The sequence below is a fragment of the Colias eurytheme genome, chromosome 24 (assembly GCF_061535395.1).
Source record: "Colias eurytheme isolate Ceu_HAF_F1 chromosome 24, ilColEury1 Martin Lab GWU primary, whole genome shotgun sequence".
NCBI lineage: Eukaryota > Metazoa > Arthropoda > Insecta > Lepidoptera > Pieridae > Colias > Colias eurytheme.
Window position 1 is genome coordinate 6,948,982 of NC_143003.1, and position 22,080 is coordinate 6,971,061.

Consider the following 22,080-nt stretch of genomic DNA (forward strand, 5'->3'; position numbering starts at 1 on the left):
TAATCAACGAAACATCAACAGGCATTTACTATTTCCAACACTTGCTATTATAGGAAAAGTTCGGCAAGGACTGGGTGAAGGGTGTAGAAGTATCAGGCGATGTTCTGAAGGCAACTCAGGATGGACTCAAAGAAGGGTGCACGTACGAGTTCAGGGTCCGAGCGATTAACAAGGCTGGTCCTAGTGAACCTAGCGACAGCACTAAGCCTATCGTTGCTAAGTGCAGATTCGGTACGTTTCACGCTTTTATAATTAAGGTTCTTAAATTAGACTGCAAAATAGTGAAAATTAAAAGGAAAAACGATTAACTTACATGGCGAAGTGAAAGTTTGTTTATTTACGGTCCCAAATTTTTAAATAATCGATATTTCTTTCGTTTAACAGTGAAACCATACATAATCGGTGAAGGACTCCAGGGTATGATCATCAAGAAGGGTCAGGTTATCACTTTTGATATCAAATACGGTGGTGAGCCTGAACCAGAGGTCAAATGGATGAAGGGTGAAGAGGTAATTACTGAAATTTATAATTTAATACCCATTTAATAAAATGTAGATTCTAACATTGTAGAAGAATTGAAAAATAATTTCGTTGCGGATATCAAGAGGAGGAATTAGAAAACTAGTTTAATTTTCAAAATTAACGTACAGATGCTAAAGAAATGTAGTAAAGACGATTATTGGGTTTTTTGGCAAATTTCTAAGAATTGGGTAACTATTTGGGTAAAACCGACTATAAACAAAATTATTTGGTCTATAAAAATTTATAAATATTGTAACTGGCTAAGATTTATTTTTTTTTTAAATAAATTATTAAATTTTATTAATTATAATTTTATATAAATTTAATAAATTATTAATAAATTATTTAATTAATAATTTTTTTTTTAAATTTATCCTTGCTTCGAAAATATTTTCGGTTATGAAAATACCAGATTTAAAAAGTTCCCATATTAATCTATTTTATTGTTTATTCCAACAAAAGAAACGCGGAAAGGCGTACACGGAGAAGGTTAGACGGGTGATACAAATAAATGTTGTCAATCAATGTTCTAAACAACTCATTCTACTCTTCTATTGAACACTGAAATGTGGCTAACATCACTATACACCAATGGCATGCGTTTATTTGAACTTCGAATGAAAAACTTATAAACGGAAAAGGTAATTGGTCCTTTTTGACTGCAGTTACAAAGTTTATTATAAAATACACCAATTATATCATGTTGTGTAGTGATCTATCTGGTTTAAAATGTACAAAAAATTTACTTTTAATATAAATCATTTCGAAGTTCAATTAAATTTCTGTCAAAATTATTATGTTTACGCTATTTATGTTTAGCTGAATTCTTAAAATTATTGAATATTTACCGTGACCTATTATTATCAACATTTATTCTATATTCATTTATCCGATCGTTTTATTACCTCCACGTTACAAATATGGTTTTGATTCAAATAACAGTGAAACCCAACTACCCTTACTGTCATTTGAAGTTATATTAATTCAGTTAAACATAAATAAACAATTGTAATCGCCCTGAACGCGATACGATCGCTTTCGATGTTGTAAAATCGATGTATAAAGGTGCATTATTACTTTACACTATTACACGTTCTTCAAATAATCCATACAAGCACGATATTGTGTTACGACACGATATCTAATCACGACATTATATCGTGTCGTATTGAAGAACAAGGAGGGTAAGTTTAAAGCTGGTCGAGGTCTTAAATAGTTTTACGTGTCCATGGACTTGCATATTCTTGGAGAAATATAGCACTACTTGTTCAATCGATAAAAAGTGTAGCTACTGTTGATTGAATCTTTGTTATGTACTATATTTTTCTTGACTGTATTTACATCGCAATTTGTGCAGTGAAACAAAAACGAAATTCTGTTACCATAGCATGATATTATATTGTGTCAGGATGAATGGATTGTATCACTCTCAGACCTCACTTTACACAAAAAATAAAGTTATAATGCACCTCCAATTGGCTATGAATTTTTATAACAAAATTGATGATTACAAAGCAAGTTCTATAAGACTTGGCGACTCTATCAAAATGTTTCTTTCAGTTTAACACGATTCAATGTATGCTCACTAAACACTCGATGTTGTGGTTGAATTTTCGTTTCCACTCGATGTACGCCGTTACATTTTGTTATTAATTATTACGTGAATACGTTTCAAATTTAATTGCATAGAAACTTCATTCTTTGATTCTACAGCTCCACTTGCAAACATGAAAATACCTAAAGCATCATACTTAGATATCAAACGATTCTATACTTCCCTATACATTTTTTTCCATTAATACTACTTTGTATCACAAATATTCCATCTAAATCACAAGTATAGGTACCTACATCTCGTATTTTGTTCAATATGTAACACTGGAAAGTCTTTCCATTACTAACACAGTATTATCACTAAATCATGCACACCATTATTTCTTCGATACATGCCGTAATATTATTCGTCATCATAACAGGTATGTTTCTATTAAAAGTTGAATAGATAACAACGATTAGAGACACTTCCATGGTTCAGAATCATAACACTGCTTCATTCCATTCTCAATACATCAACTCGAAACGTATTCACGTCGTCTGTGCCACCTCAAATGTATGCATTATCTCATATCCATGATGGTATAGGAAATCCAAGACGACGGTGACCGTATCACAATAGACAAGTACGAAAGGAACACTGTGCTGACGGTCAGGAAGACGACCAGACCGGACAGCGGGAAATACAAGCTGGTTCTGACTAACTCGTCTGGTACTTGCGAGAGTCTGGCTGATGTTGTTGTACTTGGTAAGTTGTCTATATTGACATAATTTATATTTCTATCATATATTCATAATGTTATCCTTACTAAAACAATGCGAAAGAATTTATGTATTCAGATTATTTCGATTTTATAATTTATGTAATTATTTGTCAATTAAATGTAAATAACGCGGTACTAAAAAATTTAATCACCATTTTTAGACAAACCTAATCGCCCCAACGGACCAATCGAAGTCGTAGACATTCGCGCCGAAAAGGCTACAGTGAAATGGCAGAAGCCAGACGACTTCCAAGGTTCCGACATTACCGGATATACTCTCGAGAAATTCGATATGGTAAGCTTATTAATTAATTATTATAATATAAAAATAAAAAAATATTTATTTACCATTAGATAGTTAGTTATAAACATAGTAAATTAATAATTTTCAACTTTTTTTTTAACGTGATAACGTTTTTAAAATCGTTTTAGTCGGGTGACATGTTCAGAAACTTGTGTCACACCAAAACCTCACGAGCGCGATCGTAGGTATAACGAGAGAGAGACGGAGCGATCTTCCTTCTCATCTCGAGCGCTGCCACCAATAAGACGTTATCACGTAAACATCTCGATTGTAAACCTACTTTACAAACAACCAATTTTTTAATAAATAATTACATATTATAGTGACCACAAACTACTGCTGCTACTTAATAATTATTGTACAATGTGCATTGATAACATTTTACTGAGCATCTGGTTACTACCTAATTATTATTAGTAAACATTATCCTTCATACCCATTTTTATAGGACACTGGCAATTGGATCCCGTGCGGTGAGACTGGCCCCGAACCCACAGAGTTCACGGTGAAGGGTCTCACGCCGAACCACAAGTACAAGTTCAGGGTTCGCGCCGTCAACAAGGAGGGCGAGTCTGAACCTTTGGAGACTGATGGATTCATCGTTGCGAAGAATCCTTACGGTTTGTGAACTTCTTTTTTAAACTTTTGTAACTACGAAAAAATAATTTATTTGCATAACTTATTAGGTATTATTTAGTAATACAATATAATTAACTGTACACGATTCACTCTTGCTACGTAAAAGAACTTTTTTCGTTAGCTTTTTAAATTCTGAACAGCTGATATTAGTAAACAGACGAAAATAAATTCAACAAGGTTAAAATCCGCTTAGCCATTATATTATTATTATGCACCAGATTAACTAACACAAGTTTTTATTTATTTGAAAAGATGCGAACCAAATAATAATTAAACGAGTAGAATTTAATTTATTCAAACATCTTACAAGTTTAACAACAATTTTGTATTTTATTACATGAGTTTTACAGTAATTGCGTATTATTTAATAGTTCTTCATGTTTTGTAAGGTTTGCAATCTGAACGCACCTTGTGGGGGTTTTTGCGAGACAGCTCGATGTTAATGAAATTTTGACAAATAAAAATTTTGTAAAGCCCGCGAAACCTTGTAAACATTGATGTGATAACTAATAACTAGATGCTAAAACTTAAAACATACCTTTTATCTGCGTATAATATTAAGCATGAAAACGATCGTACATTTTACGCATTATACAATATTTTCAATATCCAAAAACTTCAACTTTAGAATTCGAGCATCCAATACTTGACGGATTATGCGTTTCAAACGAATGTTCTTGTATTACAGATCCTCCAAAAGCCCCAAGCAAGCCTACAATCATCGATTATGACAACATGTCGGTCACATTGCAATGGGAGCCGCCAACAGACAACGGTGGCCGCCCAGTCCTCGGCTATGTTATTGAAATGAAAGACAAATTCTCACCTGATTGGATTGAGGTAAGCCTATCTAATGATATACCTATAATTCATTAATAATTTAACTTTAATACCTAGTTACTACAGAAAAATTCAAAATTTTCTTACCTAACTACTTATAGCTTACAGCTACTTTAGAAACATAGATAATAAAGTTAGTAAGTATAGTCAATATTCTTATTAAAAAACTGATTATACATTAAATCCTTATTTTTAACTAATATAAATTAAGTAATAACTAGGAACAAATGAATGAAACACCAAAAATCTTTATAATTTTAATTAAACAATATAACAAAATATTTTTCACAGAAGCATAAATTCTTACTATTACCTACTTCAAAACTGAATTAATTTAAGTATATCCCTAATTTCAAAATTTGCATAACATAATTTCAGTATGCTCTAAATAATTATTATAAAATTTTTAGGTGAGAAAAACAACGGACACCAAAACCGAGGCGAAGGTGGAAGGTCTTAAAGAGAAGATGATCTATCAGTTCCGAGTGAAGGCCTACAACAAGGCTGGTGTTGGTGATGCCTCCGAGCCCACTGACAACCACCTCTGCAAGCATAGGAACTGTAAGTTTGATTTTAGTTATGCTTTTTTTTTAATGTTAGATACTAGTACAAATGAAAATAAAGGGTCACATAATTATTTTAGTATTATTGGCAATTTATTTGTTAACATTATAATATGCTTTTATTTTTTAACATTAGATTTTTACAATAAGTCTCTAATGCAAGATATTATCAGTTTTGTATTTAAACATTGGGATATTTAACTGAAAAATACATGTTCTTTAACCAATAAGAACATGGTTTTTAGGTAATTTTGTTTTAGTTAATTAATCAGTTGTAATCCTATTATGAAAATCTTTCAAAAGCTTAGAAAAATATTGACAAAGAAAGAAGAAAGACAAAGTAATTAAACAAATGCAGTGTACAAACTATTTGCACTATGAATATTCATCAAATTAAAAAAAAAGAATTACAATAACATTATTGAAAGAAATAGAAATATTTCGATTTTAAAATTAAAAAGTACAAAAAGCCAACATCACGCGGTGTTCCCAGGCGGTCACCCATCCAAGTACTGACCGCGCCCGACGTTGCTTAACTTCGGTGATCGGACGAGAACCGGTGTATTCAACGTGGTATGGACGTTGGCGATAGTGCTATAGAATTCTATAATCTTATTCGACACTAAAATTAGGTTTTATGCAAAGACGAGGAATAACATTTATGACATAAATAGTAAATAATGTTATCAAACTATGTGTTTAATATTTTTTTATGACATAGCTTCTAGGTATAGGTGTTAAACTTATATTTTTCTACAAGTAAGACCTCCACCAGTTACCAAAATAATATTCGATAAATGGTATAGTTAACTACTAGATATTTAAAACATGATATTACTTATTTTTCTAAAATACATATCATATCATCATCAGTGCAATGTATATGCACTGCTGGTACACGGGCCTCCTATGAGGGTACAGGCCATAATCCACCACGCTGGCCAAGTGCGGGTTGGCGGATATAATACGTATATTTATATTTAATTATTTTCCAGTGAAACCGCGCATCGAACGCAGCACATTCAAGTCGGTGATCATCAAAGCTGGTCGCACACACAAGTGGTCTGTGGACGTCATCGGTGAACCACCACCGGAAATGACTTGGTAATTTTATTTATAACTAGCAGTCCGCCCCGGCTTCGCCCGTGGTACATGTTTACGTTTTCTCTACATAAGAACCATCCTCGTACTTCAAGGAATATAATAAAAAAGAATTATCGAAATCGGTTCAGCCGTTCTCGAGTTATGCGCTTACCAACACATTTTGCGATTCATTTTTATATATTTATAATATGTATATCCAATTATCCATTTATTCATATACAATTCATGTTATTAACAAAGAATAAATATTCGTTTAGTAGCTCAATTAATAAATTTGGCTTTAATATCTCTGTTGTGGAAATGAAATAGGATGATGAATAAAGTGATGATGATAAGGACTATTCATTATTGAAGTGCATAATAATAACGATCAGACTATAATCCTTATTTCATTAAATTGAAAAAAATTGAAACAAATGAATTCGGTAATGAGATTCAAGCAAGGAGATAATTTAATAAAAGATGAATATAATTCTTATCATTACTATTACAGTTTTAACATTATTTAATAGACACACAATAACTAATATACACCCTGAAATATTAATTACATGGACATCATTTCAATATAATTTCTAAAGCGCCATCTATCGATCGTATGTGAAACTAACGCAAACGGGGCGTGCGTCAAGTTACCAAAGGATAATAATAGCAGCGTAGCGTCCCTCACCGTTACAAAACTTACGAATGAAACAACTAGATGTCACTACACGCTTTCTGCTCGCTTCTAACTCCCGCTATAGAAGTTTTTTTCCGAACACGTAAATAGATCGAGTTAACCGTCCGAAAGCATACTTACCTGGCGTAGGGGACACCGTGATCAGGAAGGCGGTTCCCCCAGAGCGAGGCCCCGCCATTGCACTGCGGCGGGGTTGACCTCTGCGATTATCCCTAATGTGGATAACTCGGACGCGTAATTTTTGGTAGTGGGGACTGCGTACGCGCCGTCCCCCCGTAAAGATATTGTGTAACGTGCAGTTACTTTAAAGATAGGAATAGAGGTTACAGACTGTGAATTGTTAAAGTATATAATCACAGATATAATCTTATTAACTTACACTTAGTTTACTGTGTATGTTGCTTCAAATTGTTAACCCATTGAGCCCCGTACGGCCCGATCGGTCCACGACACAATAGATTTTCTATTGTGTCTGTGATTCCGGTCCGGGGCCTGAGTTATTACAGTGTAAGCTTATAACTTACACTTAGTTTACTTTTATTCCTATAATTGCTGCAATAAGACGTATCAGAATGTATAAATTTAATATCAGATTCTTATAATTAGATACTTAATATTTTATAAAGGTACATTAACATCTTTATACAACGAATTCTGGTAGCAAACAATTTCCCTATAAGCATTTTATGTCTTTTTAAAAGCAGTAATTCATTTCTAATACTTATCGCAATTGACACTATAATAGAAATTCAAAACTAAAATAACACATTTCCATATTCTATTCTCGGGACAAAAACTATCCTGTGTGTTAATCTGAGTATCCCTGTATGTATGTCTAACATTTTTTTTTGAAAATCGGTTCAGCAGTTTGCCTGAAGACGTAACAAACAAACAAACAAACTCTTTCGCATTTATAATATTAATAGGATATGCTGTATTAACACCAAATTTTCACAGGTCATGGCGCGAGAACATAAAGCTTGTTAACACCGAGCGCATCAAGATCGAGAACCAAGAATACCACACGGACTTTACAATCGTGAACGCGGTGAGACGCGACACTGGGAAATACACGCTGCGTGTTGAGAATTGTAACGGTTTCGATCAAGAGACGGTCGAACTGACCGTGCTCAGCAAGCCTAGCTCGCCTAAAGGTAAGTTGTAGAAATAGTGTAATTAAAAAAAAAAGTCAAATATATATTTAATTTAATTTAAATAGTGTAATTTTGCATAATGTCTTACTGCTCCGATTACACGTTCTTGCATAAATGTTTGAAATCAAACATTTATTCAACAAGACTTCGTTTAGAAGCGCTTTTGAATAGACAAAATACAGAAAAAAAAATAATTTACCATTTACGAATAAATTGGTGTTTAACTATCTTATATATCTATAAGTATCATCTTTTTATGTTTTTAATATATTGGTATTTAGGTATATAGGTACATTATTTTGTACATTGTCACATTTTTATATTGGTCATAAGTCTAAAAAGCTTGCGTTTGCGAATCAAAATTAATGAAGTGCCTGAACACTATTATTAAGCTATTGCATGCTATGCCTTTAAGACACACCACCGCGCCCGTCGAGTGGGGAGCGTGAGGTTTTTTCGTTACGGAATTTCTGGATTCGGTCCCCGCGCTCAAGGCCCGCGATAGAAGCTATGCAATAGCTTAAAAGTACAATTTTCCACACTAACCAAACATTTTCCTTACCCAGGACCACTAGAAGTGACAGACGTCCACGCAGAGGGTTGCAAGGTGAGATGGGAAAAGCCAGAAGACGATGGTGGTTCCCCCGTCAAGGAGTATGAGGTGGAAAAGATGGACCTGGCCACCGGCAAGTGGGTCCGGGTTGGCAGGTATGTAGTATTATTATTATTTTTTATATTACAGGGTTACAGGAAAAGTCGACTTAGATCCGTTAAGGGACAAAAGTATAGTACACATCATTTCTGAATGATTTCACTATGGAACCCCTCATCCTAAACTTAACCGTTTTCGAGATATTCGAGTTTTAAATTTTTTTATGAAAATGCCCAATTTTTCGCCTATTCAATTGAATATTTTGAAATTTTTTTACTGTTATGATTATTTTTTTTTGGTTTTTTACACGGATTTAGTTACTAATTCGTAGGTATATATAGTTTTATCTTTATTTTTTTGCATTTCATGTAATATTTTGTATAAGTATGTTATAATTTTAAATATATTAGGGTATACATGGTTTTCTATCCCACTACTGGTGTTAAAATAACAAAGAAACACTCTATCCATACTATTAATGTGAAATCTCTCCTTATAGTATCGCTTAGTAGCGATAAGGCCGCCTTTTTAGCTTTATAACATATTGTCTGTTTCTTTTTTTACATGTATTTACTTGGTAAAGTGTATTTATTTATTATTATTATTTATTTATAGTAGGTAGGTTTAAAACATACACATTTTACACATTAACCAATATTTCCCCTCATTCCAGGGTCGCTGGAGACAAGAAGCCCCTGGAGATGGAGATCACAGGTCTGGAACCGGGTCACCAGTACAAGTTCCGTGTGACTGCTGTCAATGATGAAGGCGACTCTGAACCCCTGGAAACGGAGAAAGCGACCCTGGCTAAGAATCCTTTCGGTGAGTTAGTTGGAGCGACTTTGATTTAGGATTTCATTACTGTATGTTTAAATTCGAAATGATTAATTTTTTTTTTCTGCAGAAATACATAAGGTTTTTTTTCATAACAAGTTCTTCAATAGCGTAATGCGTCCAATGAAATATTGTTTACAATCAATTATTTAATTTTTATACATCTCCGTTTATCGATTTTTCTTTAAAAGATTAAATGACGGATTAGCTCAGTTTCTAAGCACACACTAACATACTATATGCAGCATGCTATTAAGCAATCGAATGATTACATTTTTCTTTTTCCAATATGTAAATTGTAATTCTATTCCGTGTCATATTTGGTTAATTGAAAATTTTACCAATAAATTATGTGTAATATATCTCTATAAATGGCATATTATCCTGCCCAGATGTCGCGGAAAAGCCCGGAAACGTGACCGTGGCTGATCACGACAACCAAAGTGCGGAAATCAAATGGGATCCGCCGAAGGACGATGGCGGAGCGCCCATACAGAAGTACATTATTCAGAAGAGGCCTAAGGGCGGCGATTGGGAGAATGCTGCTGAGGTAAATTTTCCTATTTTTGGGGGTATTTCAGTTCAAAAATTTCTTCGGGTAGCCTTTTCCGGGTCTTTTTATGGGCTTTTTAGTCACAATAAATAATTCATACTATATTCATACTATCTAATAAATATTATAAAGGCGAAAGTTTGTAAGGATGTATGGATGTATAGATGTATGGATGTATGGATGTTTGTTACTCTTTCACGTAAAAACTACTGAACCGATTACAATGAAATTTAGCACACATATAGAGGGTAACTTGGATTAACACATAGGATAGTTTTTATCCCGGAAATCCCACGGGAACGGGAACTATGCGGGTTTTCCTTTGCAAACGCGGGCGAAGCCGCGGGCGGAAATCTAGTAATATTATAAATGCGAAAGTAACTCTGTCTGTCTGTCTGTCTGTTACTCAATCACGCCTAAACTACTGAACCAATTTGCATGAAATTTGGTATGGAGATATTTTGATACCCGAGAAAGGACATAGGCTACCTTTTATTGCGAAATATGTACCACGGGCGAAGACGGGCGGACCGCTAGTATATTAATATACAGCAAAGACATTTAACCAAAGATGTAAATTAGAAGAGTTATTTGTATTTTTAACCTAAATGTACGGACTGATATTTCGTTTTTTATTTAAAGTTTTGTCTAATCGAAATGTCTATGCTTGTTTGGTAAAATTAGTTGACTCTGTTTACTGCTCCATTTTATATTAACATTGCTGTTGCTGGGAATTCGAAAAGTTGATTTTGTATTATAATTTATAAGTATTTTGTTCGATTATTATTATTCAATTTTATTTATAGACTGTTTCTTTTTCGACTAAAAGTCATACTTTTTACTTTTGATCGCTGAAAATACTATTCGTTACTTTTCTTTCCCTATGAAATGTTTTCACCTTTTCATAATAAAACTAAATATTTTTTTACAGGTACCTGGATCAGCAACAAGTGGCAAAGTAGAGGGTCTACCAGAGGGTGGCGAGTTCGAATTCCGTGTGATCGCGGTGAACAAGGCCGGACCCTCGGAGGCGTCTGAGCCCACTGAGATGACCACTATACGGCATAAGGCTTGTGAGTGCACATTTTTTTTAATAATTTTTTAATAATTATTATATTAATAAAATGCTTGTAGGATGATTATGCTGTTGTTAGTTGATAAATTGATGGATTATGTAGAAATTAAAGTAGAATGAAGGTAGTTAAGGATTTGATGTTATTTTGATTGGGTGTAATCAAAGAATTACTTTCATTATGATGTATGTCACAAAAAAAAATGATAAATTTGTCAGATCCACATTTTTAGTATGAAACGTTTTTCTTTTTGTAAACTGTTATATTATTCAAAGACATTTTATGGTGGCAGTGTGAAAATGGAAATCGGTAAGTACAATTTGTGTTGAAATAAAATTATTTCAACACAAATTGTACCGATTATATAAAATTATTACATATTATTTAATGTATAAAATTATTATATATTATTAAATTATTATATAAAAAGGATTAAGGATACGATATATAAATATATATCGTATCCTTAATCCTTTTTTAAGCATCGCATCCTTTTACAAAGCCCTTAAGCTTTCTTGATGAACCCATAAATTACAAAAACCGGATTTTATTGTCCCAAATTTATATGTCCCAATACCCCTTACACATTCATACAGTGAATTTTCATATAAATATAACTTTACCCAGTGAAACCGCGTATCGACCGCACTAACCTCAAGGCGGTGGCGGTTCGTGCGGGCAAGCCGATATTCTTCGACGTGAACGTTAGGGGTGAACCGGCGCCGAAGGTGCAGTGGTTCAGGAAGTGGAAGGATGTCGAGACTGAGGTGGGTTCGATGATTGTGGTAAACTGTCCAAATAATTTATGAGAAGGAATGTTACAATTAAGAATTTACTACGTCACTCGCCTGTACCGGGTGAAACAGTTAGTAGAGTATGTGCTAATTAACATTCTAAAACAGATGTAATTCTGGCACGATCATACATCCAAACATTCTTGTAAAATTTTGCGTTTATAATATTCGTAGGAAGCAGGATAGTATGTAATTGGTCAATATAACAGTTTAATTGATTAGCTATGTTAAGGATTATTTGATTTCAAATTCCTTTGTTCAATTTGTTGTACCTACAATTAAATTATTAACTCGCTCTTACACTGCCCAGGGTAAAGAAAAATTATCTATCTCTATACCAGTGAAAACACTATTCAATTTAAGCAATTTGTTGCTAAATATCTAGCCCTTATCCCCTTCCAGGTCACAGAGAACGTAATCAACGTTGACTACAACACCAAACTAGACATTAAGGACTCGGTCCGTGCCATGACCGGCACGTACCGTATCCTGGCGACGAACCAGCACGGTTCTGATGAAGCGGAGGTTGAGATCACTGTGCTCTCGTCTCCAAGCAAACCTGGTGGTCCACTGAAGGTCGCTGATGTCACCAAGAACGGTTGTAAACTGTCGTGGAAGAAGCCGGAGGACGATGGAGGTGAGATATTTTACTGTAGTGTCTATTCGTGTTTATCGAATTTGGTTTGAGTGTAATTATGTTTCTTTCATAATTATTATCGTCTGCATCGACTGTGTCGTTAGTGTTACTGATGCCATCGATATCATCATCGTCATCGATATCATCATCGTCATCGATATCATTTTCGTTATCGATATCATATTTGCCAACGATTTCATCTTTGCTATCGATGTTTTTTTTTGTGTTATGAATTTCATTTTCTCTATTGTCACTATCGTCAATATCATCAGCCCTTGCTTGTTACCACTACAAGTATACAAGCCTCTAATAAAGTTCAACAACAACAATTCAATAAACTTAATAAAATGTAATATGTATTCTTTGTTCATCATCATCAGCCTATACATGTTCCCACTGCTGGGACATGGGCTTCCCATAAGGCCATAATCCACAACGTTGGCCGATATAATATTATGTCGTCGATAATTTATCCTATGTTAAAAAAATTGGTTGTCTGTAAAGTCGGTTTACTGACGATAGTTGATCGTGACAACGTCCGATTGTGCTTCTTTGTCGCTCGTTCCGCGCTCTCGCTTGCACTTCAAGCCTTACATGGAACGCCTCAGAGCGAGGTAACGCCGCATGAGTCATGTTTTTTCGTGCGTACAACCGGCTCTATCGAATTATAAGACGTTGTCACGTCAAAAATTCTTATATAAACTTATTAATATCCAGGCAAGCCGGTAACCGGGTACGTGGTAGAGAAACTGAACAAGGCCACCGGTCGCTGGGTGCCCGTCGGCAAGACAGACGACACGGAGATGGAGATCAAGGGGCTACAGGAGGGAGAGGAGTACGAGTTCCGCGTGAAGGCGGTCAACGAGGAGGGCGAGTCGGAGCCGCTGAAGACTGACCACTCGATTGTTGCCAAGAATCCCTATGGTAAGTGTTCCAAGGGTCTGCAGGAGAAAGGTACGAGGTTGAAGTTGTTTATATGCTTTGTAGTGAAATAGTTTCGCTACAGAACATATAACCAACTTTCTGACGTTCATCGGGGCCTTAACGGCCGGCCAGTCGAGGATTCTCTCTTTTTCGATGGAGCAATTTCTTTTTTTTATTTAATACTAGCTGTGCCCGCGACTTCGTCCGCGTGGAATAGTGACTGCATAGTAGTTACTACTTAACACACAATTATTGAGTAAACACGTCTTGAAACACGTACTACCATAAACAACTAAATTATAAGTACTTACAGATTATTTTAAAGTTAAGAAATAAAATAAATAATAACACAAAATAACTATTAGTAAAATTTATTACTTAACCGAGCTAAAAAACTTAGGTACAAAAGAGTTCAAAATTTCCAGGGTATGGCTATCCTCCCGCTCCCATATCCTTCTACTTTCACAGACTTTCAACTTTTCCCTTTCACCCCTAGTAAATGGCAGAACCGATTTTGATGTAAACCATGTCTAATTGTACCTATATGTACACGTCATATCCTTTCGTTTGGTGCTCCATTTGGATTATTTATCCCCACTAAGTATATCACCCCTAAGGTGCCCTATATGTAATAAACAGATGAACCGATTTTGATAAAACATGACTAATTGTAATTCAGACGTCAATTGATATGCCGCTTGAGTATATTATTTGACCACATTCGATTATTCATTCCCACTTTTACCGCTATAATCCAATAAATGGATGAACCGATTTTGATTAAATACCTATGCCTCATTATACGTCTTCTCACGTCATGTCATGCCCTTTCTTTTGATATGCCACTTAGGTATATTTGACAAAATTCATTTTTTTATTCTCACTTTTATAGGTATAATCTATAAAAGTGAGAATAAAAATATGTAATAAGTATGATATAGGTATATCCAATAAATGGATGAACCAATTTTGATAAAATATGTCTTATTCCCTCAGTCCCGGAATCACAGACACAATAGAAAATCTATTGTGTCGCGGCCCGATCGGGCCGCTCGGTGGTCAATGGGTTATTGTACTTTACACGTCATGTCTTTCATTAGATACGTCACTTGAGTATATTTGATAAAATTCATTTATTTATTCCTACTTTTACCCCTATATAAAATAAATGGATGAACCGATTTTGATTAAATTTGACTAATTGCTTCTGACAGGTCGTCTATTTTCATTTGATATATCACTTGGGTATAACTGACAACATTCATTTTTTCCATTCCCACTTTTACCCCTATATATAATAAATGGATGAACCGATTTTGATACACTATATCTAAGAACAACTAATGTAACAAAAAAAACCGCCTCTAATTCGTTTTACCCGTTAGCGAGCTACGGTTGCACAGACGGACACGCAAACACACACAGCGGACGTAACACCCCTCTTTTTGCGTTGGGGGTTAAAAATATAATACCTACGACATAATTTAAAAGACATTTTATGTAGAAAATTTACCTAGAAGTACTTAACCATAATGCTATTTGTGCAGGTTTTAGACTAATGAGCAAAAATCTAAATAAAGGTCCTTTGATCCCCCTACTACCCCCTCAGCTAACCCCCCCCCCCCCCACGGTACTTTCGATATGATCATCTGGACATGTCAAGGAATAACTTTAGCGTATAATTTACGTAATAAAGTTATTCATGTATAGAATGCCTTAGCAAATGTTCGCCGTGATTACTTAAATGGTCATAACTTTTTATTTATGAACCGATTGACATGAAATAAACACTAAATGTTAAGTGAAGCTTACCACAATATATTAGTGAAAACCGCATCTAAATCGGATAAGCCGTTTCTGAGATTAGCGTGCACGAACATACAGACAAACAGACAAACAGACAAAAATTTTTTTAACTACAGTTTTGGGTTCAGGATCGATTTAATAATAACACCTGCTAAGTTTTTTTTTTATATTTTCATTGTACAGACATCACTTTTCTACAATTTTATTATATGTATTGATGATGTGTTTGTAGTACAAACAATTTACTGAGACTGTCTCACAATATTCTACAACTTACTTACATTTTGAACTAACATTTTATATGTTACTTTATCATAATATTGACAGCACATTTAGCTTCTTCATGCTAGGTCTTTGTGAAATAATGCTGTACTGAATTCAGCGCGAATTAAAATCAATAAGGTTTCTTGTGAACAAGTTTTCTTGGTAATTTCATGCATAAATCGTCTTATCATTCCAAGCTATTTTCAGAAAATTGACAATAACAATGCCATAATGTTGTTATACCGTTTCTTCCACTACAACTTTTTTGACAATTTATAAATAATTAAAAATATATCTTCAGATATCCCCGGAAAGCCCTCAGTCCCAACAATCGAGGACTGGGACGTGGACCGCGTGGACCTCAAGTGGGAAGCGCCGAAGAACAATGGTGGGGCTCCCATCACTGGATACGTTATTGAGAAGAAAGATAAATATGGACACTGGCAAGAGGCGCTTGTTACTACGGTGAGTGGAAAATAGGGGTTGAATTTGCTGGTAGAGGTGAAAATTTTTTGGGAAAATTTGGGAAAAAGTTAGGTTAAAATGATTCGATGCAATCAACGTAAAATTATAGTGATTAGGAACTATAAGTTCTTTGTCTGGTAAAATTCGTTGAATGTTAAAAAATATATATTTTTTTTTGCGAAACACATATTAATCATAACACACAAAAGAATAACGTACATAATTAAAATTGTAATTGTATTTCAAATTCTTAAAAAAATCTAAATTATTTTTATATCAAGCAAGGTAAAACACGATTTTAAAACTGATTTCTGTAGAAAAAAAAATCTTTCGCTACCAATAAGTTTCTCTATTTATTGTAAAGCCATAGAAGTATTTATTGGAAATTCTTTATTTATTGTAAAGCCATGAAATAATTTTTAAAATAACAGTATAATAATATATCTATCTCTATATCCCACAGACGCCAGAATGCAAAGCCCGTGTGCCAGAACTGAAGGAGGGCAACACTTACCAGTTCCGCGTAAGGGCGGTCAACAAGGCTGGTCCGGGAGAACCCGGAGAGCCCACACAGCCGCACTTGGCTAAGGCTAGATTCTGTAAGTTTGTTTGTTTCTTTGTACCTTGAAAATTGAGGGTAGTATAAAAAAAATAAGTTTGATTAGCGAGTTTGTTATAATTTATAAATTATCGACGTTTATGTCAAATTAATTTTGAAAAATTTAAAGCAATTTCTCTTCGTTTCTTGCGATAATATTTAAGCTATGGATTGCTCTCAATAACAGAAATATGCCACTAAATAGCAATATTCGAAAATGTAACCAATTCACAGTAATTATTAATTACTAGATGGTTAGATTTAGTTGACCTGGGAAACCAAAAACCATAAACAATATTACCGTTTCAAACTCAAACTCAAACATTAATTATTTATTCAATTAGACTTCTTTTAGAAGCACTTTCGAATCGTCATTACATATTTTTAACATTTACCGCGTTTCTCTATCATATAATTAAACGAAATCTTCGAATAGCTTTACCCTTTCCCAAATAATACCATAAAATTAAACTTACTAAAATAAATATTTATTTACAGTGAAACCACACATCAACCGCGACAAAATGGTGGCGATCCGCGTACGTGCGGGCACGACCATCAAATTGGACGTCGATATCAAGGGTGAACCTCCACCGACCAAGACTTGGACCTTCGCTAACAAGGTAGGTTTAAAACTGGGTATGAAGTCTGGAAAGAAATGACGGTAGGAGGATATTTTTAATTTACTAAAATCCGAACATTCAAGCGAACCTTTCTTTAATTTTATGGACTAAGAAATTATACTTGTACAATTATGTAACTATACACTAGTCAGTATAGTACGATTCAAAATTAATGGCGGCTCGAAACATCGTACGATCCGATGCGCAGAAATAAATTTTAGGTATTAGCGGGACGTCAAGAGAACTGTGCGCACAAGCACCTGCACCTGCACCTAACTTCCGAACCGCCATCAAGATTGAATCGTACTATAGCATAAAAAATATACTAGAAATGATCATCTACTATATAAAAATAAGTCGGGTTTTACTTCCTGACGCTATAACTCCAGAGCGCACGAACCGATTTCCACGGTTTTGCATTCGTTGGAAAGGTCTCGGGCTCCGTGAGGTTTATAGCAAAGAAAAGGTGTCTCTGGTGGCGAAACGGAGTTCGCCGGGTTTGCTAGTTGTTGAAATATTTTTCGCTATCTTTTAAGTCACTATTAATTTGTATAAAATAACCCGATTCTAGCCATTCATTCCCATCCTGTCAATCCAGAACTAACATCTAAACCTTCCAGGTCATCGAGACCGCTCCAGGTGTGAAGCTGGAGAACGAGGACTACAACACGAAGCTGCAGATCTTCGAGTCGTCCTGGAAGAATACAGGTGTATACACGCTGAAGGCGGAAAACGACTCCGGTGTTGATGAAGCCACTGTTGAGATTACTGTTCTCGGTAAGGGGTTGATTATTTTGTTGTAAATGAAAAAATAAATAGACAGTAGTTTGATTTGAAATATCGAAAGAAATGATTTTCTAGTGTTTTATTTTACGCGAGTATTATACATTTAGAAATTAAAGACTTTTTAACGGATTTTAAACGCGATTTATTCATTATATTATTTTCCCGACGTTTTGAACACTTTACAGCGAGCGTGGTCACGTTCGAAACATCGGGAAAATAATATAATGAATAAATCGCGTTTAAAATCCGTTAAAAAGTCTTTAATTTGTAAAAGAAATGATTTATTGAGGAAATATTTAAATGAGTGTACTTCGGTATTTTGTAATTTTATTTTTGGCAAATACTCGCATAATATGTAGTTTATGTGAGATATAAAATTTAAATTGAACTACATAGAATTCCTACAATGCTTATAATTTGAACATGAAATATAGATTTTTTTGTATTTTCTACTCTATGACCATAAGTTTTCGAAATTTATTTCACTACAAAAAAAAGTACATATACGCAGCAATCTGAGTGGTTTATTGCAAAGTTTTGATCTTTTCACTAGTCTTTTGATATATTTTCATGTATAGGAAATCATCTTAGCACCACGTTAAATAACAAAGACGCCTCTCATAATAATATTATTAAAAAAATGTATGCGTGTACTAGAGTACACACGTAAGAAGTGAAACTTCTTTATGACCTTATTTTTCAAAAAAATAATTTACTATAATATGCAACTTTATAGAAATACGTCGAATCACGCGTGGTAGGGATAAGAAAAAGATGGCGCGTAACGGAAAAATGTCACGCGTAACGAAAAAATGTTACACTAAATTTTTTTCCAACCCCGATAAAGAAGTTTCATTTCAATAATAATAATTAATATATATTTATCCTCAGACAAGCCAGGCAAACCGGAAGGCCCGCTCGAAGTGTCCGACGTGCACGCAGAACACGTCAAGTTGTCCTGGAGCAAGCCCAAGCACACGGGCGGTCTGCCGCTCAGCGCATACATCGTGGAGAAGATGGACACCATCACCGGGAAGTGGTCCCCAGCTGGGACTATTGACCCTGATGTCACGGAGGCTACTGTTACTGGTCAGTGTTAGAATCCTACTATATATATAACTAGCGGTCCGCCCCGGCTTCGCCCGTGGTACATATTTCGCAATAAAAAGTAAATGTCCTTTCTCGGGTATCAAAATATCTCCATACCAAATTTCATGCAAATTGGTTCAGTAGTTTAGGCGTGATTGAGTAACAGACAGACAGAGTTACTTTCGCATTTATAATATTAGTATGGATAAATGCGAAAGTTTGTCATCGTGGAGAAGATGGACACCATCACTGGGAAGTGGTCTCCTGCTGGGACCATAGACCCTGAAGTCACGGAGGCTACTGTTACTGGTCAGTGTTAGCAACTTCCCTGTCCAATGAGTCAAATATGATTCGCGAACGAATTGGGATAAGTTCATGAGTCACACGTGACTCATTTCTCTATTCACTTTAAGGCATATTTTTGGGTATGAACGTGACGTGATATTTTTTTAATTCATACGTGTACGTATAGCAAAAACCCTAACGTTTATGATAATAAAAGAAAATTTCGCAATTTTTCTATAGTTCTTTATGTTATTACATTAATTGACAAAAAAATTATGGACACATTTTAAAAAAGTGGACTCAAAAGTTGACTTTCGCGAGCACATGGACTCGGTAGCAACAAGGGCCGCACGCCTTTCTGGATTCATCATTAGACAGAGCAAATTCTTTAATGACTCTGAAGTACCAGTATTGCTTTTTAATTTCTACGTACGATCTCTCCTCGAATACTGTAGCCCTGTGTGGAATCCTACTTATGCCGTACACATACAGCGGTTGGAACGGATACAGAAACAATTCCTGTACCACCTATCTTTCACTCACAATCTTTGCCGTAACCTAACGTCTTATTCTTCTAGACTTATGCACTTTAAAATGAAATCGCTTGAAAGCATGTTAGTGAACTTAGCAGATCATTTTGAGCAGATCAAAAAAAATGTGAGTTCTTATCGCGTGCAGTTGAGTTCTACAGTTCCTGATACTTTTTAGAAATAGTTCTGGCGTTTTTACCTTAAAAAACGACATTTGAAAAAATGATCTGCCAACTTCCCGTAGTAGATAATTTTTAGCAGATCAAAAAAAAATGTGAGTTCTTATCGCGTGCAGTTGAGTTCTATAGTTCCTGATACTTTTTAGAAATACTCGCGTAAAATGAAACACTAGAAAATTCATTTATGTCATATTTCATCACGCCGTAGCACCATGCCGTAGCATCACGCCGTAACATCACGCCGTAGTATCATGCCGTAGCATCATGCCGTAGCTTCATGTCGTAGCATCATGCCGTAGCATCATGCCGTAGCATCATGTCATAGCATCATGCCGTAGCATCACGCCGTAGTATCATGCCGTAGCATCATGCCGTAGCTTCATGCCGTAGCATCATGCCGTAGCATCATGCCGTAGCATCATGTCATAGCATCATGCCGTAGCATCATGCCGAAGCATCACGCCGTAACATTACGCCGTAGCATCACGCCGTAGCATTATGCCGTAGCATCACGTCAAGCATCATGCCGTAGCATCATGCCGTAGCATCACGCCGTAGCATCATGCCGTAGCATCACATCGTAGCATCACACCGTAGCATCACGCCGTAGCATCACAGCGTAGCATCACGCCGTAACACATGCCGTAGCATTACGCCGTAGCATCACACCGTAGCATCACGCCGTAGCATCACAGCGTAGCATCACGCCGTAACACATGCCGTAGCATTACGCCGTAGCATCACGCCGTAGCATCACAGCGTAGCATCACGCCGTAGCATCACGTCGTAGCATCACGTCGTAGCATCACGTCGTAGCATTACGTCTCAGCATCACGTTAAGCCGGGTCCAGGTCGGGTTTTTTCAAATGTCGTTTGTTAAGGTAAAAACGCCAGAACTATTTCTAAAAAGTATCAGGAACTGTAGAACTCAACTGCACGCGATAAGAACTCACATTTTTTTTTGATCTGCTAAGTTCACTAACATCTTGAAAGCAGACGGACCCTTTCTGATATCGTGTTTCTATACAAAATTATAAATGGTAAAATAGATAATTCTCAATTATTAGGAAAAATTAGCATACATGTACCAAGGCCATTCAGCCGTCCCACTAACATGAAAACGTTTAGTCTTCCCTTTTGTCGTACAAACTACGCTCAACACTCGTCATTGCACCGCATATGTTCAGCTTACAACGAAAAAGTATGTAATAACGTCGATATATTTAGCGCATCCCTAAATTCATTTTAAAAAATTAGTTTCCAAAATTGCATAAATATTGTATTTAAATTGATCCATAATGTTATTTTTCTAAATAATGTTAATATTGTAATAATGTAAATATGTATTCGCGTACTTATTATTGCAGGCTGTGTTCACCTCTAGAAGGTCTAGCACCTATTACTTGTGATGTATCATAGAATAACCATATCTATTTTTGTAGTGCTATGTCCAGTTTGGTGAACCTAATAAAAAAAAAAAAAAGACGGACAGGATTGTAAATGATATTGCTCGAATTATGAAATGTCACTGAGTTGATACGGGGAAAAATGTGTATATTGAAAATACGTCATTTGTAGCTACGAACATAGATTCTAAAAAAACCGTTAACTGTAGTTCTTTTGTTGTATAGTTTATTTTAATTACTTCAGTGATGATAGATCTTACTTTAATATTGGCTATATGTATAAATTGACGTTTTAAGTTCTGGTAATTTTGTATTTATGACATTTTTGAAATTACATTGTTGTAAGTTTAAGTAGATCTAGTTAAACAATAATTCAAAATCTCTCATCAATTAATCAGATGCTTTCGAATTATGCCTTGGATATAGATAAAAATAGGCATCCAGTAAAACAGTGTTCCT

The 22,080-nt window shown here is 35.1% G+C and overlaps 1 protein-coding gene and 2 non-coding genes across 3 annotated transcripts in view; 2 read left to right on the top strand and 1 right to left on the bottom strand.

Annotated features, from left to right (window-relative positions):
- Nucleotides 1–22,080, top strand: part of bt (projectin protein bent) — a 152,059-nt gene that overhangs the window by 43,127 nt on the left and 86,852 nt on the right. The window contains exons 70-91 of the mRNA XM_090115688.1: nucleotides 54–231; nucleotides 385–509; nucleotides 985–1,011; nucleotides 2,665–2,824; nucleotides 3,002–3,135; nucleotides 3,593–3,764; nucleotides 4,472–4,623; nucleotides 5,034–5,184; nucleotides 6,182–6,290; nucleotides 7,927–8,123; nucleotides 8,690–8,831; nucleotides 9,449–9,597; nucleotides 10,002–10,159; nucleotides 11,094–11,235; nucleotides 11,863–12,002; nucleotides 12,432–12,666; nucleotides 13,384–13,590; nucleotides 15,962–16,125; nucleotides 16,589–16,724; nucleotides 17,222–17,346; nucleotides 17,967–18,123; nucleotides 19,024–19,221. Of these exons, the coding sequence (XP_089971814.1) occupies nucleotides 54–231; nucleotides 385–509; nucleotides 985–1,011; nucleotides 2,665–2,824; nucleotides 3,002–3,135; nucleotides 3,593–3,764; nucleotides 4,472–4,623; nucleotides 5,034–5,184; nucleotides 6,182–6,290; nucleotides 7,927–8,123; nucleotides 8,690–8,831; nucleotides 9,449–9,597; nucleotides 10,002–10,159; nucleotides 11,094–11,235; nucleotides 11,863–12,002; nucleotides 12,432–12,666; nucleotides 13,384–13,590; nucleotides 15,962–16,125; nucleotides 16,589–16,724; nucleotides 17,222–17,346; nucleotides 17,967–18,123; nucleotides 19,024–19,221 (3,358 nt within the window). The remainder of the gene's footprint in view (nucleotides 1–53; nucleotides 232–384; nucleotides 510–984; nucleotides 1,012–2,664; nucleotides 2,825–3,001; nucleotides 3,136–3,592; nucleotides 3,765–4,471; nucleotides 4,624–5,033; nucleotides 5,185–6,181; nucleotides 6,291–7,926; nucleotides 8,124–8,689; nucleotides 8,832–9,448; nucleotides 9,598–10,001; nucleotides 10,160–11,093; nucleotides 11,236–11,862; nucleotides 12,003–12,431; nucleotides 12,667–13,383; nucleotides 13,591–15,961; nucleotides 16,126–16,588; nucleotides 16,725–17,221; nucleotides 17,347–17,966; nucleotides 18,124–19,023; nucleotides 19,222–22,080) is intronic.
- On the bottom strand, nucleotides 5,655–5,773 carry LOC149898033 (5S ribosomal RNA). The gene has a single exon (XR_016458140.1). It is a non-coding gene; the product is annotated as a 5S ribosomal RNA (ribosomal RNA).
- Nucleotides 7,082–7,243, top strand: LOC149898034 (U1 spliceosomal RNA). Its single transcript, XR_016458139.1, has one exon. It is a non-coding gene; the product is annotated as a U1 spliceosomal RNA (small nuclear RNA).